Below are 26,977 nucleotides of genomic sequence, written 5' to 3' on the forward strand. Positions count from 1 at the left end.
AAGGCACCGAGTCCCCTTGGGTATCGGTGCCCGTGGCAGGATGGAGGGAGGGAGGTGTGGCCGGGGTCTGTGCAGCCAGGATAAGGATGCGCCTTTCCAGGGTGCCTCCCAGGCTTACAGAGAATGTCATCAGCTCCGTGTAACCTCCAGTGACTCACCCTTACCTCCAGTTTCTTCGGAAATGTGAGCTGACTGGGCGGGTTGGTTGTAAAGTGCAAGGAAAGAAACCAGATAACAGCACTCCGAGGGCCAGAGATCAGGCTGCCTGCTGTGCCCTCTGGCCAGGTCAACAGGCTGCAGCTCCCAGCTGGGGCTTTCCACCCGCCAGCAGTGCAGCTTCACGCTCTGGGACCCGTAGTCTGGAGGGGCTGGGAATGGCTTCCAATTGGATCAGTATTGTATTTAAAGGAGGAGAGAAAAACCATGTAACCCCATGTATGAAGGAAATGCTCACAATTCAGTGTTGATGTAGCTGGACATTACAAAATGGTCAAAAACCAATCCCCAAACAAACGTGTAGCTAAGATCTGGAAGGAGGTGAACAGGATGTTCGCAGAGGGACTGGAGAAGCATTGGGTGGTTTCCTACTTGTATTGGCTTTTTTCCAGTTTAAAATAACTGAGTATATTTTATGTTTATAGAAAACAATATTTTAAAAGGGGGCTGTGAAAAGGGTGTTTAATGAGGAGAGAGGGGTGTGAGCTGCTCCTGGGGAGCTGGGTGGGGCGGGGAACCGAGAGTAACGTTCAGGGCACAGGCTGGCCCAGCTGCTGGAAGACGCAGCTCCCGCCCGGGAATGTCACCCACAGTGGCCCTGTGGGCGGTGGGTGGAAAGGTGTGTCTCTTGGTTTCAGGAACCTCAAGCCCTCCAACATCATCCTTGTCAGCAGCAACCACTGCAAACTGCAGGACCTGAGCTGCAACGCACTGATGACCGATGAAGCCAAGTGGAACATCCGTGCGGAGGAAGGTGGCCAGGGTCCTCCCAGGCTGTGGGACAGTGGTAGCTGGGGAGCCATGGGAGAGGGACCATTCACCCGAGGGGTCACTTCTAGAGTCCAGTGGGCAATGGCTCGTGCTGGAAGGTGGCAACATCGAACCTCTCCTTGCTCAGAAGATCCCTACAGATCCCCCAGGGCTTATGTGGACACCAAAGAGACCCCCTTGTCTGGGGCATAACTGAGCAGGTGGTGGGCGTGCACGCTGGGTCCAAAGGACACCCAGAAAATGTCAGCCTTCATGGAGGATGAAGAAAGGCCTCAGAAGGAAGGAAACTTGCCGTGGCAGGGACATGCAGGAACAGAGGACTGTTGGATGCCACGCACTGGCTATGATTGGATCACTTTACTGAGTCCTAAAATAACCCAGGAGATGGGAAAGGTGGAGGCAAGGGGCCAGGAGTACTCCTGCCTTTGAAAAGACAATGGGGCACAGGGAGCTGGGCTTTAAGCCTGTCACAACTCTCAGGGATGGAGAGGGCGACCGCAGTGGAGAGCTTCAGAGGCTTAGGGTGGCAGGTACTGGTGGCACTCTGTCCTTGGTGCAGAGGATAAATGGATGGGAGGGTGGACGGATGGGTGGCCGGGTGAATGGGTGGATGGGGATGTGGATAAGTGGATGGATGGTTTAGTGGGTGGGCGGGTGGATGGGTATATCTCCTGGAGGTTGGCGGGGGTCCTTGGAGCCCCCCTTGTTGTTTGGCTGGGGTGTGGAGGTTGGGTTGGGGGTCTTCTTGAGGCCTCTCAGGGACAGAGCTGGACTGAGGACCCTGCTCTTTTGGCTTCTTGTCTGGGGTTCAGGTTTAGAAACTAGGGCAGGACAACTTGAACTTTGCCTCAAGGTCCTGACTAAAGGGGGCAAGACGTTTAAAGAGGGTGCACATGTCTCCTCTGACTACTTCGACAGCCATTGTGGGCACAGAGACCTGCACACACACACGGGCCAGCCTGGTGGGCACCTGCTGACATGGGCCCCCTCACTGGCTGAAGACCAAGGGTCAGGATCACAGTGGAAGCTGCTCGCTTCCCCAGGCACCACAGGACTCATGCATCCCCTGACTTCTCCTGCCAACAGACCCCCTTCAGAAGTCCTGGATGGCCCCCGAAGCCCTCAAATTCTCCTTCAGCCAGAAATCTGACATCTGGTCCCTGGGCTGCATCATTCTTGACATGGCCAGCTGCTCCTTCATGAATGTGAGCTGCTTTCCACCTGCTCCTCGCTGCCATACCCCACACCTCACTCCCCACGTCCCCAGGGGGCCAGGCCCTGCCCACCTCAACCCTGCAAGGGGTGCATTTTTCCTATCTGCCTCCTCCTGCCCTTGTTCTTTGCCTTCGCGGGGCTGTGCAGAGCCCCCCACCCCAGCTGCTGGAGGACCCCACACTCAGCACCTGGCCCTGCTGGGCCCTAGCGTGATGATGAGGATGGTGAGGGCAGTACTGAAACCTGCCCACAGCCCTCGGGGGTCATCACTGCCCCTTATGGATGAGAAAACCTGAGGTCAGGTGCCCTACCCGGCCCACGCTGGGATTGGACTGTGCTCCGTCCCTGTCTGAGTTAAGGATGCATTGGGCTGCAAGCACTGGGAAGCTGGACCGGCGAGGGCCTGGACACACGGGGCCTCAGGCTGGTGCACAGGCACCTTCTCTGTGCCTGCACTTCCCTCATGTGGGGCTTTGGCTCTCAGAGCCGCTGGAGACCCCTGCACCAGGGACTTGCGCTGTGCGCAGGAAGAAGGGAAGAGCAAAGGGCCACACCAGCCGCTCCGTAGCACCTGGTCCCCTGGCTTCAGGGAGGCTGGGAAGTTGAACCTCATGACTTCAGACCCTCTACATACAGGAGAGAAAGCAGGGAGCAGGCAGAGGCCAGGCCTCAGTGCTTGCGACGCCCAAGCGCAGGGGCTCCCTTGCCTCCCAGCCCCGCGTGCCAGCACCGAGGTCCGCCTGTGGGGCTCTGGCGCTCCCCACTCTCTCCCGGACCCCCAGACTCTTATCAGCTGGGTCTGGATCAGAGATAAGGCCCATGGCCTTCTTGACACGACTGTGGAGGGAGAGTTGTCCCTCACTCCCTCCGCCCAACGAGACGGTCTGCTCCCTTCTCTCTGAATCCCCATTTCTCCTTCATGGAGGACCTCTGGGCTCAGCTGGTCTCTGGGCATTCCTGAGGGCGGCGGCCAGGTCTTCTTGCGGCCTTCCCCCGACCCCCGCCACTCCCTCCCCAGTGCCCGGCACAGCCTCCACCCCGTAAGGGCTGTTTTCATTTAGTTGAGGAAATGCGTGAAGCAGTGTTCTCCATCTCCTCTTAGAAAACAGAAGCTATGCTTCTGCGCAAGTCCATCCGGACTGTCCCGGAGGGCCTGAGGCACGTTCTGAGGACCATGAAGGAGAGGAAGATCCCCAATGCAACAACCTTCTCTTCCCTCTTACCTTCGATGCTCCGGATTGACCCCTCAGAGCGAGTAACCGTCAGGTGAGTGCACGTCTGGGGCTGTACTTACTCTTTCAGTTCGTCGTCCAACATCTTCCCACCTAAACATCTACACGGCCACTTGGTGTGTTAATGCCACAGAGTGCCCCATCACACCCACCCCGATTCACCCGTGGACCTCTGGCCTTTTCCAAGTTTGGCTATCCCAAACTGCAGCAACGAACAACCTTGAATGCACATCTTTGCGCACTGGAGCCAACAGGGCCCACTTCTCCGTCAGACCCAGGAGGCACAGCCCCAAGGCCCAGGAAAATGTTTCCATTTTAATTTATATTAAAATCAGAAGAAAAAAGTGAAGATATAACAATGAATCCAGCCTGGGTTATATTCGCTTTTATACCAACATGGTCATAAAATCTGATCTTTGGTATATTTTTATGGAGAAAGGAGCCCACACGGGCCAAAGTACCAGAGCCCAGCACCTGTGTCCCTCCAGGAGGTGGAATTGCTGGGTAGTCAGCTGGACACGCTTTCGACATCACGAGAGGTGCTGCCAAACACATTCTAAATGGGAAGGCGGAGGGCCAGCGTCTGCCCGCTGAGGGCCACCTGAGCCCTTTGGAGGGAGGCCGCATGGCAAGTGCCCTGGCTGTCTGCTCCCCTCCAGGGATGTGACACAGATCACCTTTGTGAGGAGCAATTTCAGGTCCTCGCTCACGCTGGACGGGGAGGCGCTGCCTACATCCATCATCAACATGCTGTTAGAAGGCAACATGGCCAGCATTTTAGGTGATGATGGGGACCCAGAGGGGGAGGGTGCCATGGGGCCACCGTGGCCTTGGCATCCCGTTGTCTTAGCTCCGGAGGGCCAGTGCCTCCTCCACAAGCCAGTCCCCTGACTGCTCCTCCTGCATGGCTGGGGGGCAGGAAGGCTTCCGGGCTCACCCTCCACCCATCCCCAGCACTGCTCCGCTCAGGGTGCTGCCCACTCAGACACCCCCCAGCTCCCGTCACCTATAGCAGAGTTCATCTCCATAGCCTGGCCCCCACCTGCTTCCCTGTTCCCCTACACAGTCCTTCATGTACTGAATAGCCCCTCACTGCCACAACCCCCAGAATGCCTGATTCTTGCTTCCACACCCTGGCACAGGGGCCCTGACACCCACAGTGTCTTCCCTACTCAGCAGTGCTTCATGTGTGGTTACTACGGGCCTGGGCTCCTGCTGAACACTGGGATGGGTGCAGCAGTGACCCTGGACTGCGGGCGTGTCCCTGCAGCACAGGGGCTCCATCTGCACCTTGACATTTGCAGGCCTCAGGCAAGGGTGCAGCCAGTCACCTGGCACACTGCTTGCTTGTCATGCAGCACCCGGGTGCACGTGCTCGTCTCTGCCATGTGCTCCAGGCTGGGGCACTTTGGGGCTCCCTGCATAGTGACTGGCACACAGTAGCTATGCCAAAGGCCTAGAGGTTATCTTCAAGTTCGAGGGTAGCTCCACCCTCCCATCCCTCTGTGTTCTGGGCGTGTGGGTAAGCCGCTCATGCCCCCCTCCCACTCCATGGCTCCCTGCACCCCTCACTGCCTGTGACAAGGCACCCCTGCCCCAACTGCTGCCTCTGCCCCCTTTCTGGGAAAAGGGCAGAGGAGGCTTTAAAGGTGGAAAGGCACCCACGAGGCCCTAGCTGCTCAGAGCCCCCATGTCTTGTGGTCACGGGCTTTGGAGGCAGAAGCTGGGTCCAATGGAAGCCCATCACCCACTTGGAGCCTCCATTTCCTCATCTAAAGTAGGGATCACACAGAACCCAGCCCAGGGGCTGCTGTGAGGATTCAGGACGGTAAGGCTTGTGGGGTACTCGCAAGCTGCCAGCCAGGCAGGGGCGGAGGAGGGGTCTGAGTCAGCTGCAGGATAGGGGGTCTGAGATTGCAGCTTGCTTCTGGGGTGGGGTTGTTTGTTCTGAATCGAAGGCAGAGAAACCTGCTGGGGGGCCCAGAGGAGCGGGGGAAGGAGGCTGGGCAGGGGTGGAGCGAGGCAATGGAGTGGCAGTGCACGCGCAGGGCCGGCTCCCAGACAGGCTCAGGTTTGACTTTGGACACACCTCTTGGCCTGGAAAGTTGGGATGATGAGTGTCACCTCATGCCCGGTCACGTGGATCTGTGAGGTGTGCATGTCGAGCAGCCAGGCCAGCGTGAGGCCCACAGGATGTCCCAGCCCCCAGGAGGGTCCCTGAGCTGCCCTGGGCTTGGGGAAGCTCACGGCAGCTCTCTCCATGCTTCCCTGTGTTCCGCAGAGCTCATGCAGCACTTCTCCAGCCAACCTGAAGTCCAGCTCAGGGCCATGACAAGGCTCCTGAGAATGAAGGAAGCTGACCTAGGTAGAGACTGCCCCTAACCCACCCCACCTCCTCCCTGGTCCTCCCTTTGGGGGCGCCCAGGCCCCTCCCTCCAAGCTCTCCTAGGTGTGTTTTCTCTCATCCCTGAGGCCCATTTATAGTCCTGTTGGGGGTCCATGTCTGCACAAGCTGCTTGGAACAGGTGGCCTGCAGTCCTTTCTGTTGTCACTTTTACTGAGCAGAGCAGGGGGGAGGGGTGGCTTGGTACCCAAACCGCTCCTAGTGGGCTCCCTTCACATGATGTTAATGGATGCTGAATAAGACATCCCATCTCTCCCACCAGCCCTACTGATAGGTATGTGAGCTGTAGCTCATTTGCCCATGTTATAAACAATACTCCGCAGAGCACCCTGGAGCATACGTATGTGTGTTTCTGTAGGATAAATACCGACATGTTGAGGGTGTGAATACTTCATGTTTTCATAGATACTGCAAAGTGCCCTCCATAGATAGACCAACTTACCCACCTATCGGGCGTGCATGCGAGCACCTCTTCCACCAGCACTCTCCATCAATGAATATTAATAACCTTTTTAATTCTGCCAAAATGGAATAAAATAAAAGACAGGATTCATAAAATCTCTCCACTCAACCTCTATCTCACCAGCCTGAATATTACATTCGCTCACTCATCCATCCATCCATCCATCCGTCCATCCAGCAGCCAGCCATCTGTCCACTCATCCATCAACTTGTCTCTCTCTCCATCTGTCCATCATCAGTCCTTCCACAGAAGGTCTATCCCAGTGCCTGGAGCATCAGAGATTACTAAGGCCCAGTCCCAGTGCTCTAACGCGGCCGCAGAGACCTCCTGTTGGCCTTCGCCCTTCCTTCCCTCTCCTCCTCCCCCCGACCCCTTCTGGAGCTAGGCTGTGGCCAGGAGTGAGTCCACGGGGAGGGAGATTTTGCCTTCCTGGAGAAACTGCAGGAGGCTGCTGGGCCCCTTCTCAAGGATGGCCTTTTCCACCACCCAGAGCCACGCCTGCCTCAGACAGCCTTGGGTGGGCTAGCCATGGCTTGGCTCCCTGGGTGCCACCACATTTGTCCTTGTTGTTCTCAAGCCTGAGCTGGAGGGGCTGCTCTCTGCACTTTTCCAATGAGGAAACAGGCCAAGGGGGGAGGCAGCCAGCAGGGAAGGGGCACAGCTGGGACTGGACCCGTGGCTGCCTGCCACTGCCTCTCACCTGTTCCCCAGCACACAGCACGGGCCTGGGCCTGGAGGAAAGTCAACGGGACCCAGGGAGGTCCAGTCTCAAGACAGTCACAGCCAAGGGCTCCAGAGTCAGACAGGTTCGGTCAAAGCAAGTGCTGTCATCTCTCTGACCCTCAGTTTTCTCATCTGTAAAAGGAGAATAGTAATAGGAAGGATCTGCCTTGTAGAGCTGTTGGCAGGAGTAAGATGCCTGCAGCAGACATGCGGCCAGCACTCAGTAAGCAGTGATGGGTCATGTTTCTTCACCATCTACTCATCCACCCAGGGCCATGTGAGATCCTGTAGGCTCCCAGCAACGTCTGGTCCACACACCCCTCCCCCCAGCTCCTATGCAAGCCTCACTTTGCCCCCTGCCCTGCCAGGTCTGCCGTGGCCGCTGGAGCTGGTGGAGGTGTTGGTCACCATCATGAAGCAACACGAGAGGATCCTTGACATACAGCTGTGTGCCTGCTCCCTGCTGCTGCGCATCCTGGGCGGAGGTGGGTGCCGGGTTGGGGGAGACCCCCTGGGCCAAGTGGGTGCTGAGCTGGGTGTGTGTTAGGTGTGCACTGTGTGTTAGGCACAGACATGGTAAGGTCTTGGAAACCAGTACTGGCCGCACAGTGTCACTCACCAGCTGTGTGGACCAGGGTGGTCCCCGACCCCTTTGGTCCTTCACTTCGTCACACAACCAGCACTTATGGGGACCCGCTCTGTGCCAGGAGAACAAGGCTGACCTCAGCTTCCTCCACGCAAAGTGGGGGTGCTACCTTCACACCTGCACTTAGTCTTCCTGCCCCATGGTCCCCAGCTTTGGGGTTAATCCCAGGCTTTGTCCACTGGCCCAAGCAGCACTGGCACGGGACCCAGCAGCCGAGATGCCAAGTGACAGCTCCGTCACCTCTGTCCTGCTGAGCATCACGCGGAGCCACCCCAAGACAGAGCAGCTCCTGGTCATGGTCTACAGCCTGCTCACCATCATCTCCAGCCAGGGTGAGTCTGCGGGCCCCTCCCTTGGGCAGAAGCTGGGGCACACCACGTGGTTGGGGTAGTGCTGGGCCTGTTCCTGAGACGGCACAATTGCACTGCCTTCGGTTGGTCTGTTCCACATCTCGTCCTTTTTCTTTTCTCTTGACGGAAAGCTTCCACTTTTGCAGTCACTCACTCCCTCCACAAATACGCATGGGCACTGCCTAGGTGCCAGGCACCACTGTGGGCTTCACACTGTCTTCTGCCCTGCTTCTCTCCATTTCATAGAGCATCTGGGCTTCTGAGGCGGCCAGAGTTGGGACAGTGTGCAGGAGGTCATTCCTGGGGGCTTTACACACCTTCACACGCCTCCCAACCACCTCATGGGTCAGCACTGTCTTCTCTGAGGAAAGCTGGAGTCTGAGGGAGCCCAAGGACACTCACCCACAGTCCGTGGCAGGCAGGGGCTGGACCCTGGCTCCCTGCTCTCCCTACACTGACCGGATCATTTACTGCACATTGCTGATCCCACTTTTGGGAGTGAAAAGGGGCGCTATGAACAGGCATGTGGGGACAACAGGTGTAAATTCCATCCGCCAGGCAAACTGGATGTCAAGTCATCCCACCAGGAAAGACAGTCGTGGGCCTATCTTGGAAGGCTCATGCATGCTGTGTGGCCCCAAGTCGCAGGACCAGGCCCCTTGGAAGGAAAGCTACAAAGGCTAGTCCCAGCCTAGTAATGGGATGGGAAATACTAGGACTGGTGGCCAAGGTGATGAACCGTGTCCTCTTGTTTCTGGGTCCTATGCTGGGCATGAAACTGGCCCAGAGTAAGCGCCAAGTAATAGAGGATGCATGGGACCGCAGTGCCCGAGGACGAGAGAAGAGGGAGGCAGCTGCTCAGGGAAGGCTTCCTGGAGGAGGGCTTCTCCGTGGTCCTAATTCCAGGGCCAACCCACAGAATCTGCTACAGAGGAGCTGCAGCAGGCTGGGCTGTTTGAGCACATCCTGGAGCATCTGGGCACCTTCTCCAGGAACAGGGACATCTGCGTCAAGGGCCTGAGCTTGCTCTGGGTCCTGCTGGTGGACGGTGAGGCCCGTTCTGCACCCGGGGCTGGCTCTCTCCCTCTGCTCCTCCCTACACACCTCTCAGAGCCTTCAAGGGTCTCTCTGCCCTGTCCCACAAACACTTCAGGGAAAGCCATGGCCAGGAGGGCTCTTCTGAAGGCCTGAAAGCAGAGCGAAAGAAAGGAGAGGGGAATAGTCCTGCCCCCAGCAGAGGTGGGACTTTCTGCCCTGGTGGGTGGGCCCCTCACTGACTCCGCAGCCTCCCACCCAGGGATCCCCTCTGGCCCCCAAGTCCTGGGTCTTCCCGGCACCCCTGGCTTCAGAAGTTAACCTTAGCACTGGCAGCCTATCCTCATTTTTGATTCAGGAAAGGGGGGGCCCAAGCCCCAGCTTGGCCCTCCAGCACTGGGCAGTTTTGCCCAAGGAAAAGAGGCCTGCCCACACCCAAAGGGCGAAATCCCCCAAGCCTCCCCTTGGGGGCACGGGTAACCCCTACCTCCAAATACACACTCCCTCCCCATCTTCCCATCTCTGAGCACGTGTGACCTCTCCCCCCCACAGCTTCTGCTCTGTTGTCCTCGGTGGGAGGCAGGTGGGGGGGCTATGTGTACAGCAGGCACTCCAGACTGCACCCAAGAGCTAGGTGTCCCCTCCTCCACCCTGTCCTGGTTCCAGCTGTCATCGTGAACAAGGCCCCCTTGGAGAAAGCCCCAGTCCTCATTGCTGAGGTGCTAGCCACCTACCCCACAGATGTGGAGATGGCTGAGGCTGGCTGTGCAGTCCTCTGGCTGCTGTCCCTGCTAGGTGAGTAGCCTGGGGTCCCAGGAGCTGGGAGGGGTGGACCCCAGACCCACGAGGCAACAAGGCCCGCGCTGGCCCTTCTGCAGGCTGCATAAAGGAGGAGCAGTTTGAAGAGGTGGCAGCACTGTTCCTGCAAAGCATCCAGCTGTGCCAGGACAGAGTCCTGCTGGTGAACAACGCCTACCGGGGCCTGGCCAGCCTGGCAAAGGTGTCCGGTGAGCCTGGGGACAGACTGGGCTGCCACTAGGAGGTGGGGACAAAACTCAACAAGTAATGTCCACCAGCTGCCCACAACCTGAAAACAGGCAAAAAATCAAAAAAAGAAAAAGAAAAACTATTTGTAGTCCCATGATCTACAAATTGCCATGGAGATTTTATACCTGCATTCGATACTTTTTTTGCTTAACACTGTATTGTGACCATCCTTCCCAGTCCATAAACACCTATTAGGTCTGCACAGGTTTCCCTACAGGTGCAGCCAGGAGACAGGTCTGTCTCCAGATGCTCGCCTCCACAGCACAGACCTGGCTGCTACCCTGCGAGCCGTCCCCGGCCCCGTGCCGACCTTGCGGCACTGTAACGCTTTATGGAGACACTTGAGGCCTGGAGACTGGCCAAGGTTGCCAGCTGTGTATGTGGGGTGGCCTGCTTCCCACTCTGTTCCAGGGCAGCTGCATGGGCGGGGCTGGGGCCAAGGGCCAGCCTGGAGGGGAAAGCAAAGAGAGCCAGGCCTGTCTGCTCCTCAGCCTGAAGTGGCCCAACCCTGAGAAGGGGGTGGGCAGCTTCACTCCTGGGGACCCTGGTGTCTTCCGTCCCAGACACCCACCCTGGGCTCCAGGCCTGTCCCCCAGGTCCCGCCAACAGACCCATGTCAGAGGTCAGCTGCCAATCCTCCTGGGACAGGCTGAGGCCCTGAGGGCAGATGGGAAATGGCTCTGCTCAGGGGAGGGAGTGGGATCAGCAGACCACAGTGAACAGGACCCCAGAGCCAGTCTGGGTGAGAATCGTGGCTTTGCCACCTGAGGGCTGTGTGACATCCAAGTTGTCTCACGCGAGTGTTAGCTTCACCTGGGCTCCAGGAGGATCTGATGAGTCACGGCTACGTGGAATCACACAAGCACCCAGCCCTCCAGCGCCGGGCCTGATCCCGTGTGGCTGAGCCTCCTCATGGGGAGCGCCTCCCTCCAGACACCTTCTGCAGTGTGCACTGGCGCTTCTGTGGGGCCCATGGGCAGAGACCACCCTCTGGCAGGAGGCTCTCGCTGCCCAGGTGGAGGGAGGTGGGGTGGACACTTGCACCGGGAGGGGACAAGGCAGCAGATGCCTTCACAGGCCTTACAGCAGAGTGGGGAAATTCTCACCTGAGGTCCCCAGGCTACAGGAAACCATAGCCTCCTCTGCCAGTGGCTGAGGCCCTGCTGTCCTGAGCGCTCTGGACTCTCAGCAGCCCTATGAACCTGGAGTGCCATCGCCCCATTCCCAGAGGACACTGAGGTGTAGGCAGCCACGGGAGTGACCCCACTCTCTCCTGTACCCCCCCCACCCCCCAGAGCTGGTGGCGTTGCATGTGGTGATGCCCAAGGAGGGCAGCAGTGGCCTGGTCCTGATCAAGGAGACATACCAGCTCTACAGGGATGACCCAGAGGTGGTGGAGAACGTCTGCATGCTGCTGGCCCACCTCGCCTCCTACAGTGAGCCCCCTCAAGTTCCTATGCACTTGACTGGAGTGCCCGCCTGCGCCAGGCACTGTGCTGATGCCCAGCTCCTGAGTCCCAGGGGTGGCATGCAGCTCACGCTGAGCCTGAGTGGGAGGGGGACACAGTCTTGTCCTGTTGGCCTCCTCGGAAGTGCCCCAGCCTCAGGAACCTCTGCTCTGCCCACAGAGGAGGTCCTGTCCGAGCTGGCGTCCAGCGGCATCCAGCCCCTGGTCCAGGAGATCCACGGGCGCTTCACCTCCAGCCTGGTGCGTGTGGCAGGGCCTCTGCAGCCAGGCTCGGGCGGCCCGAGTCCAGGGCCCTAGAGCAGGTCTATGTGGAACTGACCGGGGTCACTGTGGGTGGTTTAGTGACCGTTCCTGTAATTCTGTCTACAGTGGGGCTAAAGTAAATCCTATGGGGACGGCTCATCAGACTTCTTCAAAGAGCGGATTAAATCACAAAAACAACTACTCGTGGACTCCAAGACTGTCCACAAAACAGTGACCTACTCTTTTCCTTCCAGGAGCTGGTTTTTTATGCAGAAAAGGTGCTCCAGAGACTGGAGGAGGCCACGCCTCCAAGCCCCGGGGGCGGGCAGTCGCCTTTACCCTGAGGCGGCAGACCCCTAAGGCGCCTTCCCTTCCTCCTCAGGACGAGGGTCAGGAAGAACTGTCACCGGGGGCCAGCGTGAGCATTCCACTCTTCAGTTCCTGGCGGGGCTGAGCCGGCCTGGGGTTAGGGTGGCCTGGTAGCTGATTCTGCACTATATACGAACCTCGGCCCTGGCTGGAGCAGGTGGCAGCAGACACAGGGGTCCTTCCAGACCATTCCAAATGAGGGAAAGACACTGAGCCCTGCGAGCTCCACCTCAAGTAAAAACCTGCATTTGTTCAGTAACACCCGCAGTGGGTTTGGACCTTTTTTGTGCCACCAGCAGGTGGCTCCATGAAGCCGCTGCTTTATGCGCTCGCTCCACTCAGCGTGGCTGGCTGCTCCCCACCCTGTTCTCCCAAAGATCCTGACACGGGAGCCCACGCAGCTCTTCCAGCGCAATGGCCGGAGGTCAGCATGTCTGTCCTGGATGGGGAGAGGCACCTGCCTCCGGGAATAACCGTTGTCACCATTAGGCAGCCTGAGCCCCACGTCGCTGCGCTGTGGGCTCCAACTCGAGTTTAAATGTGGCAGGTGTGGGGAGAGCGAAAGGCACACCCGCTAGAAGAAAGTCCCTCCACGTCCAAAGGCAGCAACATAAACTCCATGATGAGGCTGTGGCTGGGCTGACCATAGACACTGGTCTGCCGCCCCTCGAGTCCAGCAGAGTTCTTTACATGGCTCAGGGTGATTGAAGGAACGAGGCCTCCTGAGAGGAAGCGCTGAGGACCCAGTGGACAACTGGGCGCTTCCCACCAAGGGACCTGGTGAAGCCCAGCGAAGGCCGCCATGTCCGTGGTGACGGCAGAGGGCAGGCGTGGCCCACTCCCTGTCCGCACTCCCACTTCAGTCCCCGTCACCCACCTCCTGGCTGTGCCCAGGACAAATGCCCTGACTCCCCCAGCTATGTCCCTCCCTGTGCTGCCCGACCCCCTGTGGGTGGGCCTAGGTCTGAGATCGTGAAATCAGGGGGAAGGAAAAGTGCTTCTCAGCAGCATGCATGCTCCCATGCCCTGCTGCCATGATTTGAAAACGCTGCAACAGTCGCTGCTCTGGGAAGATGTGGTCACAACTGCCTGTGGACGGAGACGCTGCCACGAGGCAGGGGGAGGGGCCAGTGGCAGGCATCGTCATTGCCAGGGGCAGACGGCTAGATGTCGTCACTGCCACGGGCTGGATCAGCGGCTGCGGGGCGCCTGTCTCGGGCAACGCTCTCCCACTCCTTCTTCACCATGACGTACAGCCTCATTGCCGCCTGGGCATCCTGAATCTAGGCGACAAGGAACACCACTGTGGCTGGCCCAGTGGGGGAGAAGCATGGCCACGTGCCAGGCAATCCCACAATTACCAAGCCTAGCACCAGACACGGAGGAACCGAGAAAAGCAGCCGCCCAGTGACATGGTCCTCGCCCCTCTCCTGCAACTCAGGCGCTCCCATTTCCAGGAGAGAAAGGGACCCACAGACGTGAAGGGAAAAATGTGCTGTCCTGTGAGGGCGTCAGGACAGAAGGGCGGACGGTGGCCTCTGAGCCGGCTGCTGAGACGCAGACGAAGGGCAGAAAGAGCCCAGAGGGCTGGCGACCACAATGGGGCAGGGGCTGGGTTCTACGAGCCTGTGGCCAGGCACCAGCACTCCTCGGCCTGGTCACCAGGGCCTGTCACCAAGGGGCTGACTGACCTGGGCCACAGAGTCCTAAGCGGCCTTTGGTCTACACTGGGGACTTTTCCCAAACATTTACAGTATAGCAGTTTGTGTTAAGTCTGTTAATTAGTTAAACATAACCATTTAGAATTTAGTCAACACTATAAGCCTGCTGTGCCATTTCATTTTTTTTTGGTGAGGAAGGTTGGCCCTGAGCTAACAACTCTGCCAATCTTCCTCTATTTTTTTTTTTTTTGAGAAAGATTAGCCCTGAGCTAACTACTGCCAGTCCTCCTCTTTTTTGCTGAGGAAGCCTGGCCCTGAGCTAACATCGTGCCCATCTTCCTCTACTTTATACGTGGGATGCCTACCACAGCATGGCGTGCCAAGTGGTGCCATGTCCACACCCGGGATCCGAACTGGTGAACCCCGGGCCGCCGAGAAGCAGAACGTGCGAACTTAACTGCTGCGCCACCGGGCCGGCCCCTCTTCCTCTATTTTGTATGTGGGACGCCGCCAGAGCATGGCCTGATGAGTGGTGCTAGGTCGGCGCCTGGGGTCTGAACCTGCGAACCCCAAGCTGCCAAAGTGGAACATGTGAACTCAACCACTGAGCCACCAAGCTGGCCTGCCATTTCATTTTTTATGGACCAGCAGGTTCCTAAAAAAGAAGTCACTCAGGCCCACTGTGTTTGCTGTCAGTGACAAGGCACCTAGCCTGTAAGCTCAGGGATGGCCCCTAATCCCGAGGTCTGTCATCCCAGGATGCACTCACCGAACAGTGCTCTGCCTGCTGCACCCTGATCCCCAGGATTTCCTCTGCGAGCAGCTTCAGGGATGGCCGTCCACTCTGGAGGGGAGAGGCGAGAGCACACAGCCAGGCTGGGGCAAGGCCTGTGCAGGCTCTCCAGAGCAGGGGTGCTGCCCCAGGCAGGGGAGTCACCTACTGAGCCCCAACCGAGGTGACCTGCAGTGCGCCTCCCACTGGCAGTGCCACAGTGCTTGGGGCCAGTGACCCAATCGGCCTGGAGGAGGGCTGCAGAAGGAGCCTGTATGCCTGCCTTCCAGCCACGGCCTCCCGCCATTTCCCAGGGAGCCCGCCCACAGTTCCCTGGACTGTGGAGAACAGAGTGGAAACGACCCGCATCAGGCGCACTGAGTCTTAGGGCTGGCGTTCACCAGAATTCTACGTTTTCTTCTAAGATTCCTTTCAGTTTTAAAGGTTAAAAGGAAAATCAAAACCAAACCAAAACACCCTTCACCAACAGGTCAGCTACCAGGGGCAATCATGTGAACCACACAACAGACCTACCAGCGTGTGGAAGAACACTAATTTTTTTTTTTGCTGAGGAAGATTTGCCCTGAGCTAACATCTGTGCCAATCTTCCTCTATTTTATAAGTGGGATGCTGCCACAGCATGGCCCACAAGTAGTGTAGGTCCATGCCTGGGATCCAAACCTGTGCCTGGGCTGCTGAAGTGGTGCCCACCAAACTTAACCAGCAGGCCACAGGGCTGGCCCCAGGAACCACACTAACTTTAAGTACCTGAACATGACTCTTGAAAGGTTTATATTTCTGTGTGTCTCGGATCATCTTTTTTGGGTGGTCTAAAAACAGCACCTGGAAGAAGACAGAGTGATCACCATTTTCAATTTTGATCTGTAGCAGTGGAAACCCTTTTTTCAGATAAGCTCTTACAAGAATTCCAACAAACGACACATACACACACGAGTGAAAAAAGGCAGTGATGTGACTCTGAACTTCTGAGGGAGGACGACACACTAATGGCGACTCTCGACAGTAAGAGCCACACTGACAAAAGCACAGTCGTGAACTTGGGGGAGCAGGAGACTGACAGTCACAACTAACTGCAACCAACTTGTCCCTGCATTTTGAGTTGGTGTTGCACACACAGGAAGTCAGGAATGAGAGCAGAATTTAACAGCTCATCTCAGCATAGCCTTCGGGACAAATTTAAGCAACAGTCTACCCAAGTTACTGGGGATGGAGTGGGTGTCAGGAGGGAGCACAAGCTAATGGGGGGGTGGCCCGAGAGGAGAACATTTACGATACAACGCATTTTGGTGGGCAGAGGACTTGCTAGTTTTTAAGAGTTCAAAATTTACCTTTTTTTTTTTTTAAGGAAGATTCACCCTGAGCTAACATCTGTTGCCAATCTTCTTCTTTTTTTTTCTTCTTTTTGTCTGTGAGCCACTGCCACAGCATGGCCAGTGAAAGATGAGTGGTATGGTTCTGCGCCCAGGAACTGAACCTGAGCCACCAAAGTGGAGCACACCGAACTTAACCACTAGGCCATTGGAGCTGGCCCCAAAATTTATCTTAAAAGGCAATTAAGGGGCCAGCTCCATGGCTGAGTTGTTCAAGTTCTGTGCACTCTGCTTTGGCAGCCAGGTTCGCAGGTTCGGATCCTAGGTGCAGACCTATTCCACTCATCAGCTGTGCTGTGGAGGCGTCCCACAAACAAAGCAGATGAAGATGGGCACAGACGTTAACTCAGGGATAATCTTCCTCAAGCCAAAAAAGAAGAAGACTGGCAATGGATGTTAGCTCACGGTGAATCTTCCACACCAAGAGAAAAAAAAAGGCAATTAAGACCAACATTTAGCAGCCTCTAAATCCAAGGACCCCAGGGTTCCAGAGAACACTGTTTGGAAAGCCCCCGCCAGGAACAACAGTCTCCCACTCTGCCAGGCCTGTGGTTCTCATCAGAATGAGTGGGTCAGTTCTGCCCACGCAGAGCCCCTAAAAGAGCAAGGGCTGGAGGCTACATCCCCAGGGCCAGTGGAAGTGACCTCTCAGCTCGCCTGCTGCCCGCTGCCCTGGCCACCGTGGGCCAGCCTGTGAGAGGGAGACAGGAGCGCTGCCTGCCTGCCCAGTGGCTCTGAGGGAGTGGCCGCTGGGGAATGCCTCTCAATAGACGGTTCCTGCCCTGCTGGGGGAGGCCGCAGAGGGGGTGCAGGCGCTGTTGACGTGGCTGTGCTGGAGCCGTGGGCACCTGGTGGTGCTGGCGTCAGGCCAGGTCTGCACCCAGCTCTGCCTTGCCGACACCGTGGGCACACCCACTAACTCACGAAGCCTCAGTTTTACCACTAAGAACCCCTCCGAGACCTTGTAGAGAATTAAAGGAGGTCTCTTTCACACAAAATGCCTAGCACGGCTCCCGGAACGCAGCAGGAACTCGCCAAACGATCTCTGACGCTGTCACTAGAGGATTCCCAACAGAGGCACAAATTCAGAAACACTAAAAGAGCCCGACCGTGACGTGCACTGCACACAGCCAGCCAGCATGAGGGCATCCACGTGGCGGCAGGAGGCAGCAGTACCTTTAAATCGTTATGCAGCGCGTGTCCGACCAGAATGCGGCCCCTCAGCATGTCTGCCACCTCCTTCTGCACCACCTCAAACTCCTCCCCTGAAAATCAAAGCAAAGGAGCGGTTGGGGCGACAGGTCAGTCACAGTCGCTCTTGGAGAGGGAGCAGCCCTCGCCCCTCTGCCTGCGATGAGGGGTCAGCTGAGGTTCCGACCCAGGAAGAGGGCGTCAACCATACCCAGGCCACACCCCACTCCTGGAAGAGAGCCAGGCCTGGTGAGGAGGGAAGGACAGCGCCCCGCACACCCCGCAGAGCCGCCCCACAGCCCGGAGGGGAGCACAGGCCGAGCATGCTCAGAGCGCCCGTGGCCGTCTGACGGTGGTTCTGACAGCTGAATCTGACATGAGACCAGGGCTGTACTTTGTCTTTCTAGCAGGAAGCAAAAACACGTGTGTCCTCTGCCACAGGTGAGACGCGCTGCTCCAGGCCCAGGCTCCAGACGGGGCTCTGCCAGCTTCCTCACCGTGCACACCCTCGGGGCCAGCCCCTCCCCGGGAAGGCCTGCAGCCACTGCACCTCTCCCCGTGGTTCTGCCTGTCCCCAAGCCAAGCAGGATCAGCTAGAGCCCGGGACCCAGAGAGGCTGGTCAGCCCGGGGTACTGAGGGGCGGCACAGCCGCCTTCTTGGTCATGTGTGCAGAGAGAACCTAAGAGGTGCACAGAAAAGAGGCCAGAGAAAAACAGAGCAGCAGCTTCCACCTCTGGGTTCCAGGATCCATCCAGGTCCAAAATCCCACAGCCCCCTGGATGCAAGTCCCCTCTGCTCTCCCCCACAGCCAGTCCATTGGCAAACCCGACAGACTCAGCCTTTAGGGTATGTCTACAGTTGGCCACTTCTTGTCACCTCATACAGCACCTCCCTGACCCAGGTCACCACCAGCTCATGCCTCATCTTCGCATTCCCACCCCAAAGCCAGAAGGAACCTACTAGAACCTGAGCCAGACCAGGCCTCTCACTGCTGGCAACCTTCCCATGGCTTCCCAAAGCCCTCACAATGGTCTCGCGTCCCCTACTCCCCTCCTCACCCCACACTGGCCTCCTTCCTCAAACACACTCTATCTCCATCCCCACTGCCAAGGGATCCCGAGCTGTCCAGGACGCCTGGCCTGAAGGTTGGATGGCTTAGAGGCAGGAGAGCCGTCTGAAAACTATCCCCCGTGGGGTGCAGCTGTCAGGACTCCTGCTCTGGGGAAAGCTCCGGAACAGAACAGGGAACGAGAGGGAGAGCATGGGCCCAGCTACTGCTTGCCCTCTGTGGTCACTAGCTGTGAGTGACCCACCCTGCCGAAGGTGCTCTGGCCGGATCCCACTGACCGCCGTCCTGTAGTCAGTCACTGGCTGCGTAGGCTTGACGTACTTGTCATAAACACACTTCCCGTACTGGTTCACAACGGACACGCGGGCAGCGATGCTCTCTTCCCTGCTGGGGCCCACGCCCACCATCTCACAATCCAGGGCCAAGGCTTTTGTCAGACTGAGGGGAACCAAAGGGTCCAGTTTAACCAACACTGCAGGACCCAGGAATCAGCACCCAAAGCTCCCCGCTCGTCACCATGCTCACCCATGTCATGTGACAAGCTCTAGGCGGTCAAGGGTCCTAGCAGGACACCAGGAGGTGCCTCCCAATTCAACCTTTCAGAACCCCCGCCCTCCACGGCTGGCCACTTCCGCCCAGCGGCCCACGTGCAGCCCAGCGCACCCGCCGAAGGCCTGCTCCTTCACCAGCGTGACGCTCTTCTTGCTCTGCCCCAGCTGTTTCCTCGCTATTTCGGCTGCCTCTGGGCCGATGGCTGCTTCAATGTCCGCTGGGTCAACATCGTCGAACCAGATGTCTTCCCTAAAAGACAGGGAGGAGCCCAGGCTGCACACGCTGCTCGATGGGTCTGCTCCTCACAGCAGTCGGACCCCTACGGCCCGGGCCCACAGGCCCAGGGGCTCCCACTATTTTCATCATCTCGGCATTCTCCTTTCTCATTGGAAAATGTGCTCATCATCCCACGTGTAGGAACTACAGATAAAGACAGAGAATATAAAATAGAAGCATACAGCCCAGCACCCAGGGATAATGACGGCTACCATTTTAACTACAAAAGTCATGCGTTCATTGTCAAGCATCAGGGAACACAGACGAACATAATGACCATACAGTGGAAACACAGCGCCCAGCCGAGGTGTAAGGACGGCTAGCGCCTTCACCCTGAGCCACCCCCATGATGCCCATCCAGGGACGTGACTCTCTGCCTGGTGCACTCCATCCTTCCGGCGCAGCAGCAGCGTCACATCCTTGGACATCCCTTCCTGAGCCCTCTGAATGGACACGTCCCCCCGGCCGCTCGCCCTGGACCCGCCCTGACCACACTCAGGGAACTACTGAAATCATTCAGCCTATTGTCCCTGCCCTGTGTGACCACCAACCTCAGGAGGGAGGGACCTGCAGGGACTGCTCTCTCTCCAGAGCCCGCCTGGCACAGTGACACACGGCAGGCGGTCCAAACGTTCTTTCCTGCAACCTTTAGCAACTATGTCCTCAACACCCAGGCCACACACTGCCAGCCTGACTTACAAGCACGCCACCTCCAGCTGAGCCATTCGGAGGCGGCCACTGTCTCCTGGTCCCCCCAGGTGAGTGACCATCGCAGGGTTTGTTGAGTAACTGCCAGGTGCTGAGGCAGCAGGTCACATCTCACAGACCCCTCACAACACCACAGATGACCACACTGAGGCTCACGGGACGGCAGGAACTTGCCCCAAACCACCCAACTGGCAAGATGCAGGAATCGGTGTCACACTCCGGTCTTCCTGGCTTCAGCATCCATCATTCCACACATCTTTACCAGGGGCCTGCTAAGTGTTCTAGGCCCCGCCCTCACCATGCCTACATCCTCAGGAAACAAACAGCACCAGGGTGAGGTGATGGAGGGCTGCGGGACGGGTCGCCAGCCTCCTGGAGGAGACAGGCCTTGGTCGCTGGGACTTTGTTCTCAGGGACGAGATGACCACTGGCTCGGGCAGATGGCTGGGACTTACTCGGTGGGCGGGGCTGGAGCCAAGGCTACAGCCGCCTCCTTAGCTTTCCGCTTCTTATGCTTGATGTCCCCTTGAGTCAGAGAAATGTCACCATTTGTCCTTCTCTTGGTCCCTTTCTCACTGTGCTCTGCTCGGCTGGCCTTTGCAGGAGCTCCTGAAGGAGCAGAGCCCCCGCTGGCTGCGTGCTCTGCTTTTTTTGCCCCCGTCTCATCTCTCTTAGCTTTACCCGGGCTGGCTTCTCTGTTTTGTTGCATAATTTGGGGCTGCTTTTCGGAATCCATCTGAGAGATAACAAGAGGCTTTTCCAGGGTCTGTGGTTTTTGTTTCAGCAGCTGTGTGACCCAAAAGAAAATACAGGACACATTTTAATTGGGAAATCATGCACGAGAGGTCAAAAAAATTTACACACATGTGTATATACACACATGTCAATCACATCTACACATACTTCCCATGAGCATCATTGAAATTCACCTTCAAACCATTTGGGAAAAGCCTTTTTTCATTTCCATCTGTAAGTCACTCGTGGCGAATGCTTTTCTTTGCTTATCTCATTACAGTGCACAATCTGCCACCTGCCTCCTCATTCCCACGAAACTTCAAACTCGTGTTCTACCTGCTTAAGTACCTGCTGAACAACTGAACAGACTACTTCATTCTGAGCCCGAGGGGACGACACGCAACCTGCTGTCCCCTTCACAGTCAATTTAGAGTTCGCTTTAGAGTCACTTCTCTCACAGCTTAGGCCAACAAGCCGGTGCACAGAAACCACTTCCTTTACAAGACTTCTTGGTTTCCTACTGTTGTGAAGGTCTCAGGAAGAAGACAGGGGTGTGTTCAGTGAAAGTTTCTGTCAAACTGCAGGTGGCTGAAGAACTGGGAGCAGCCATACTTGTTGTCACACAAGGACTCTCTGAGGTTTTCCAGCCCAGCCTCCTCTGTGCAACCAGCAGAGAGGTGACAAGGCGAGTGTCTAATGACCTGTCCTCATAATTTTATTTATTTATTTATTTATTTTTTGAGGAAGATTAGCCGTGAGCTAACTGCTGCCAATCCTCTTTTTGCTGAGGAGGCCTGGCCCTGAGCTAACATCCGTGACCATCTTCCTTTACTTTTATATGTGGGATGCCTGCCACAGCATGGCTTTTGCCAAGCGGTGCCATGTCTGCACTCGGGATCTGAACCAGCGAACCCTGGGCCACCGAAGCAGAACGTACGCACTTAACCGCTGTGCCACCGGGCCGGCCCCCCCGTGATATTTAAAGAACAGAAGGACTTACTCTCTTGTATGAGCTAGAGAAAACTCAAGGTTTTCCCCATGGTAAACATCCTTCTCACTCACTCAATTTTGCTTTACTTTCTTGAGAGAAAGAAAAACACAAAGAGACAGTTACAGAAATCACACAGAAACCTGGGGGGCCCGTGGGAATTTCATCAGTCCTGTTTGAAGACAGGAGAATTATCAGGACTTTCCCCCTAAGATATCGGGCCCTGTTAAGAAGCTCTTCTCTGTGCTCTCGGTCACTCTGAAGCTCTGCAACAAACTCCAGAAAATTGCACAAGAGACTGAAGGTCAGTAGTAGCAAAGAGCAAAAATTCACGCCCCAGTGGGTGACTCCGAACCCCAGCCTGCCGTTTACTAGCTATGTGACCTGCGTCAAGTCCCTTAAGCTCACTGCCTCCGTTTCCTCACCTAGAACACAGCGATAACAGCAGCAGCTACCTCCAGGGGAGGCGGAGAGAAGTCAGGAGGGAAGCACAGGGAACAGCACCCGGCAGAGAGTAACATCTCCCTGAGTACTGGCCACCGATGCCCAGAGAGGCAGTGGGTACCACTTAGCATTGAGCAGGGGCTCTAGCCCCAGACTCCGGGTTCTGCAATCTTGGACAACTTATTTAATCCCTCGGGCGGGTTTCCTCACCCGTGAAACGGAAATGATAAAGGAGCTGGAACACATACACAGCTCACATGGCAGCGTCCGCACATTTTAAGAGCTCGGTGCCCGGGAGTACCTGTCATCAACTACTACAGACTTAAAAGCCCTAAGTATTGCTAGAATCCTCTACCCACGAGTTCGCGAGCTCCGTCGACAGGCCACTGTTCTTGCAAGAAGCTCTGCGGACGAGGTTTCACTCCGATCGGCCTCCTCTGGGTCCCACGCGCTCCCTCCTTTTCCGGATCGGCGGCCACCGGGACAGGAGCGGCGCGAGTCTTACCTCCTGCAGCGCCTTCCAGTTTGGGGAAAAGTCTTCTGGAGCCTTTGGAGGCCGCACCACGGCACCTCCAGGGCCGCTTCCCGGTTTCCCGCGTACCTCCCGCGCCTTGCTGTGACACAACCTTTTCTTCTTGCTTTTCTTCCGAATGAGCTTCTCGGCGAGCCCGGGCCCAGCCGCGGGGCCGCCCCGCCCCGTCCCGCCGTCCCCGCCCCGGCGCCGAGCGGGGACCCCGGGGCCCGACGCCGGAGCGCGGCGGCCACGCCGGGGACGGCGTCCCGCGCCCCCCGCCCGCCCCGCGCGCGGCCCGCCACCTGCGCCCATTCCCGGTCCCGGACGGCTCTGTCCCCGAGCACAGGCGCAGCCGCCCCCGCGACTCCCACCTGGAGGGACCCCGGAAGCGACCTCGGAAGCACACGCGCGCGTCTCGGCACGTGCGCCCTAACCCCCGGAAGTGCTCGCCTCTCCCCGACCGACTGGAAACCGGGCCTTCGCCTCAGGTTCCGCACGACTGGGAGCAGCGCGGGGCTCTTTGTCCGCATGAGAAAAGGGCCAACACCCCAGCCAGCGGCGGTCGGGCTCGGCGACCTGGGATCGGGTTGGGATAAGCCCGGGATCTCACCGAGATCCGAGAGGGGGGTGAGAAACGTAGGCGCCAGAAGGGGACTGGGGGGCCGCTGTCGGTGTAGCACCGCGACTGGGACGGCAGAGCGCGGGGCGCAGGCAGCCGCCAGGGGTCGCTGGGCGGCCGGGCCTGGGGGACTCGGCGGGGCGGACGGCGCGAGGGGACCCGGGCCACTCCCCTCCCGGCAGCTGCCCGCGCTCTCTGCCTCGCCGGGCTCTCTTCCTTGTGCAGGGGGAAACTGAGGCCCAGGGACAGGGAGGAGGCCCCCGGGTCGTACAGCCCGGTTTACCAGAGCGTGGGCTGCAAAGGCACTTCAGCGATACCAGAGGATAATACTAAAGCATCCTCGTAAATGTTGTATATTAATGTACTAACAACTGTGGACGGATTTTTGGGACCCGTCTCCGTGGTGTAGCAGGCGAATCTAGCGAGCAAACCGCATAGGCTTTAAGTCAGTGCAGTAACATCCACGCTGTCCTGGGAAGCGGCCGCGCAGACCATGGTCAGTCTGTGTCAAATGACCTTGAACCCCACACCTCCTGACCCAGGAGGCCACCGGACAGAGCCACAGCAGGAAGAGATAAAGGGTAGCTCGCTCTCCCTCTCCCCACCTGCGTTCTTAGAGATCGAGGGAATAGTCAAGGACCCTGATCCTCACCCCCCTCCACACACAGATAACATCAGCATCTCTGAACTTGTTTGACATATAATTACCAAGGAATTCTCGTTTGTGTCACCTTCGATGTAAATCTAGAGAGAAGCCCAAATAGGCTCTACCCCCTTTTTTTCGACTTATATGAAATCTGGTTGTAAGTTTTTTTTCTGTTCCTCTTCCCTGCAGGTGCACTGTTTGTGAAAGAGCCATAGGCTGCACCTAATCCCACACCCCTCAAGCAGCCCCATCAGAGGGCTCTGTGGAATGGTTTCCCCAGGTTCAAACTCCTCACACCAATTATTGATAAGCTCCTCCGCTAATGTCACCTAGACTCTTTCTTTCGGTGGACACAACAATAATAATAAATTGCTAGCACACCACGCCCGGCCCTGACAATACCTCAATAAACAGCACAGAGGAGGCCTCCACTTCCCTAAAGCTTCCGTCTGAGTCTCTGGGGGGAGTAGGGGTAGCCGGGGCTTTGGGGAAAGACAGATAATACACCAACAAGACAATTGTGGTGGCAATAACTGCCATGAGGATGAAAAGATGGGATGTGGTGGTGGAGACTGACCAGAGGTAAGGTGACCAAACAAAACGCAGGACGCCCAGAGAAATAGGAATTTCAGCTAAGGAATAATTTTTAGTATAAATAAATATGTCCTGTGCAATAGTTGTAATATTTGGGGCATGTTTATTCTAAAAAAATTGTTATTTATCTGAAATTCAAATTTGACTGGATGTCCTGATTTTTTCTTTTTTCTTTAAAGATTGGAACCTGAGAAAACAGCTGTTGCCAATCTTTTCTTTTCTTCTTCTTCTCCCCAAAGACCCCCACTACATAGTTGTGTATTCTAGCTGTGAGTGCCACTGGTTGTGCTGTGTGGGACGCCACCTCAGCATGGCTTGATGAGCGGGGCCATGTCTGCACTCAGGATCCAAACTGGCAAAACCCTGGGGCACTGAAGCAGAACTCCTGATCTTAACCACTCGGCCATGGGGCTGGCCTCATCTGATTTTTATTTTCTAAGTGTGGCAACCCTGCCTGGGAGGGGCCCTTAGACAGGGTCATGAGGGAAGGCCTCTTGGAGGAGGAGACACTTGAGCTGAAACTTGAATGTGAAGACCGAGGCTCAGAGGGAACAGCAAAGTATTTGATGTATTTGAGGAATGGAAAGAAGGCTGGTGTGGCTAAAGCTCTGTGAGCAAAGGGGAGAGGGTCTGAGAGGCAGGCAGAGGGATGGGCAGGGGCCAGATACACATTACAGAGCCTTGGAGGCTGTGGGAAGGAGTTTGGACATTTTATTCTAAGGGCAAAGGGGAGCCATCGATTATTTTAAAGCTGAGGAGTGATGGAGTCTGACTAGAGTTTTTTAAAGATCATTGCCCCTCTGTGTGAGAAATGGGATGGGGAGGGGAGTGAAAGAGAAAGAGGGAGACAGTTAGGGCTGATTACAGTTGCCCAGGCCAGCGATGACGTGGCTGGGATGAGGGCAGTGTGTCGGTCTGGGTCTCCAGGAAGCAGTCACAGAGATGGAGTTAGGAGAGCACACCCTTCACTGGGTGGAATGCCTGTGAAGGAAAAAGGGGGAATCGCAGGATGGCCGAGACCTCAGAATCAATGCAGCTCTGACACCTGGGCTGGGAAAATGGATTGGCCCAGAATGGATGGATAGGTGTGTCCTCCCTGATGACAGAGGATGTGAAGGGGGCTGGTGGGGAACCAACGGCCATCCCCCTGCCAGCCATCAGCTGAGTTGGGGGGAGGCGTCCTGGAGCTGTGAGGGAGTGGAAAATAGTGCTTTGGAGAGTGTGACTGAGGCCCTTCCAGGAAGTGGAGTGGACTGCCAGGTGGTCTGTGATGCTGAGTGCAGTGTGGTGCCACCAACCTGGCTCTGTGACTGTCCCTCAGGTGCAGGCACAGAACAGCGCTAGCTGAGTGGGAGGGAATGAGGCAGAGGAGCATGCGCCAGGGAGTGAGGATACCAGGGTCTGGAGTCTGCGCTGGGTGGGGAGGGGAATGAGGACAGGAGAGTGGGGACTGATTATGGAAAACAGGGATGTCAGTGGAGGACAGCAGGTTGTCCGAGGCCTGAACGGTGGTGCCTTTGGTACAGCCTCTCCCTGGTCAGGGGAGAGCCAGCCCACGCGGTCACAGCATTCTGCATGAATCTGCAGCTCCAGATCCCTGATCTGGGGCTCCCTCCTCCAGACGGGGCTGCCCGGCCCAGCCCCATCGCAGGGTGCAGGATCCGGTGGGGGTGCTCTGAACCAAGGACCAACCCAGTGCAAGACCCAGGTTGCAGCAGGAGGAGACTGCAGGCCACCCACCCCCATGGCCCTGCTCTGGGAGGAAGCTATCAAGAGTAAACACAGCCTGATCCTCCCGCCTGCCCAGCCAGCGGGGTCTGTCACATTCCGCAAGGACTAGATTTCCAGTCACCACAGCTCTCTGGCTTCCCTGAGGATGAGCGAACTTCAGCTCTGGGGAAGATGCGTGCAGGGAATCCTCACTTCTGCCTTCCTTCTCCTGGGCTGCTGGGGACTCTCTGATTTCCAGCAGGTGGGGGACCTGGGGTGGGAATCTGAGCTCTTCTGGGTGCTGAAGGTGGGTTCCCTGTGAAGAGAGAGGGTGCCAAAGAGCCTTTGGGCAGAGTAGGGGTGTTCTTTGGGCTTTGGGGTTTGCAGTGGGCCGGGGAGTCTGAGCTGGGGTTCAGGGGATGAAGGGTGCTCACTGAAGGACGAATTGGCTTCCCCGAACCGTCCGCTCCTTTGTGAGGCGCAGACGCGGTCTAACCCGTGTGGTGTGAGTGGCTCCTCTCTGCCTCTTCATCCTCCGTCCTTTCTCTCCCTCTCCTGCTCTGTCTGTAGCTCCCCCCCTGCTCCTCGCTCCTCTCCCAGCTCCCTTCTCCCCCTTCCTCGTGTCTCCTCACTTGTCCTTGCGTCTTGCAGCAATTTCTCCAGGCTTTGGAACCAGAGGAAGTGACTTCTTACTTTGGTCCTGACACTACTGTAAAAGGTACTTGTCCTGGAGCCTTCTTAGCAAGGGGACTTTCTCAGAGCCTGCGGGGGTATCTCACCATTGCGTCCGGGGTCTGGGACTTTTGGTGGCTTTGCTGGGAGAAGTTAGAGCTGCTGCCATCATCCCTGTTAATTAACTCTGTTACTTCCTGCCAAGTTGATAAAAGCTGGTCTGGGGGTTCTGGACAGAGCTGGGGTTCTGAC

General features: G+C 57.1%; 3 protein-coding genes and 1 long non-coding RNA gene across 25 annotated transcripts in view; 3 read left to right on the plus strand and 1 right to left on the minus strand.

The window, feature by feature from the left end:
* The window catches only part of STKLD1 (serine/threonine kinase like domain containing 1), a 22,492-nt gene extending 10,051 nt beyond the window's left edge, over positions 1–12,441 (plus strand). For 2 of the 11 annotated variants that reach the window (XM_023629246.2, XM_023629249.2), the window contains exons 7-19: positions 855–970; positions 2,074–2,192; positions 3,305–3,468; positions 4,094–4,215; positions 5,716–5,799; positions 7,393–7,509; positions 7,862–8,002; positions 8,940–9,068; positions 9,722–9,850; positions 9,934–10,062; positions 11,398–11,538; positions 11,731–11,810; positions 12,068–12,441. In XM_023629246.2, coding sequence (XP_023485014.2) covers positions 855–970; positions 2,074–2,192; positions 3,305–3,468; positions 4,094–4,215; positions 5,716–5,799; positions 7,393–7,509; positions 7,862–8,002; positions 8,940–9,068; positions 9,722–9,850; positions 9,934–10,062; positions 11,398–11,538; positions 11,731–11,810; positions 12,068–12,157 — 1,561 coding nt within the window. In that variant the 3' untranslated portion in view covers positions 12,158–12,441. Of the gene's footprint in view, positions 1–854; positions 1,518–2,073; positions 2,193–3,304; positions 3,469–4,093; positions 4,216–5,715; positions 5,800–7,392; positions 7,510–7,861; positions 8,003–8,939; positions 9,069–9,721; positions 9,851–9,933; positions 10,063–11,397; positions 11,811–12,067 lie in introns of all 11 variants that reach the window. The other 9 variants (XM_070252041.1, XM_070252044.1, XM_023629248.2 and 6 more) reach the window with 7 other exon arrangements.
* REXO4 (REX4 homolog, 3'-5' exonuclease) lies at positions 3,736–23,086 on the minus strand. 11 transcript variants are annotated; one of them, XR_002803983.2, is made up of 9 exons: positions 22,476–22,682; positions 20,259–20,590; positions 18,931–19,068; positions 18,512–18,705; positions 17,183–17,271; positions 15,384–15,458; positions 14,613–14,687; positions 7,002–7,156; positions 3,736–6,356 (listed from the first exon to the last, which is right to left on the minus strand). XR_002803983.2 is itself a non-coding variant. In XM_070252048.1 (8 exons), the coding sequence occupies exons 1-8, from the start codon at positions 23,012–23,014 to the stop codon at positions 7,100–7,102; spliced, it is 1,119 nt and encodes a 372-aa protein (XP_070108149.1). In that variant the 5' UTR covers positions 23,015–23,086; the 3' UTR covers positions 6,333–7,099. The 11 variants fall into 11 exon arrangements, 10 of the variants coding, with proteins under 10 accessions (XP_070108149.1, XP_023485020.2, XP_023485018.2 ...); XM_070252048.1 differs by lacking the exon at positions 22,476–22,682 and adding an exon at positions 22,856–23,086 and having other exon boundaries at positions 6,333–7,156; XM_023629250.2 differs by lacking the exon at positions 3,736–6,356 and having other exon boundaries at positions 6,959–7,156.
* Positions 22,849–24,180, plus strand: LOC138920841 (uncharacterized). Its single transcript, XR_011432749.1, has 2 exons — positions 22,849–23,111; positions 23,939–24,180. It is a non-coding gene; the product is annotated as an uncharacterized lncRNA (long non-coding RNA).
* Positions 24,181–26,103: 1,923 nt separating this feature from the next.
* The window catches only part of ADAMTS13 (ADAM metallopeptidase with thrombospondin type 1 motif 13), a 31,772-nt gene continuing 30,898 nt past the window's right edge, over positions 26,104–26,977 (plus strand). For both annotated transcript variants that reach the window (XM_023629261.2, XM_070252040.1), the window contains exons 1-2: positions 26,104–26,315; positions 26,705–26,771. In XM_023629261.2, the coding sequence (XP_023485029.2) occupies positions 26,220–26,315; positions 26,705–26,771 (163 nt within the window). In that variant the 5' untranslated portion in view covers positions 26,104–26,219. The remainder of the gene's footprint in view (positions 26,316–26,704; positions 26,772–26,977) is intronic.

Source organism: Equus caballus, chromosome 25, assembly GCF_041296265.1.
Source record: "Equus caballus isolate H_3958 breed thoroughbred chromosome 25, TB-T2T, whole genome shotgun sequence".
Taxonomy (NCBI): domain Eukaryota; kingdom Metazoa; phylum Chordata; class Mammalia; order Perissodactyla; family Equidae; genus Equus; species Equus caballus.

Bases quoted from the DNA above. Each gene is read 5' to 3' on its own strand.
- REXO4 (XM_023629253.2), bottom strand. From the start codon at position 23,014: ATGCGGACAAAGAGCCCCGCGCTGCTCCCAGTCGTGCGGAACCTGAGG. The intron at 17,272-18,511 runs GTGGGTCACTCA...TTTGATTTTCAG, and splicing joins GCCAGAGCACCTTCGGCAGG to GGGAGGAGTTTGAGGTGGTG. The intron at 15,459-17,182 runs GTACTGCTGCCT...GTCTTCTTCCAG, and splicing joins CGCTGCATAACGATTTAAAG to GTGCTGTTTTTAGACCACCC.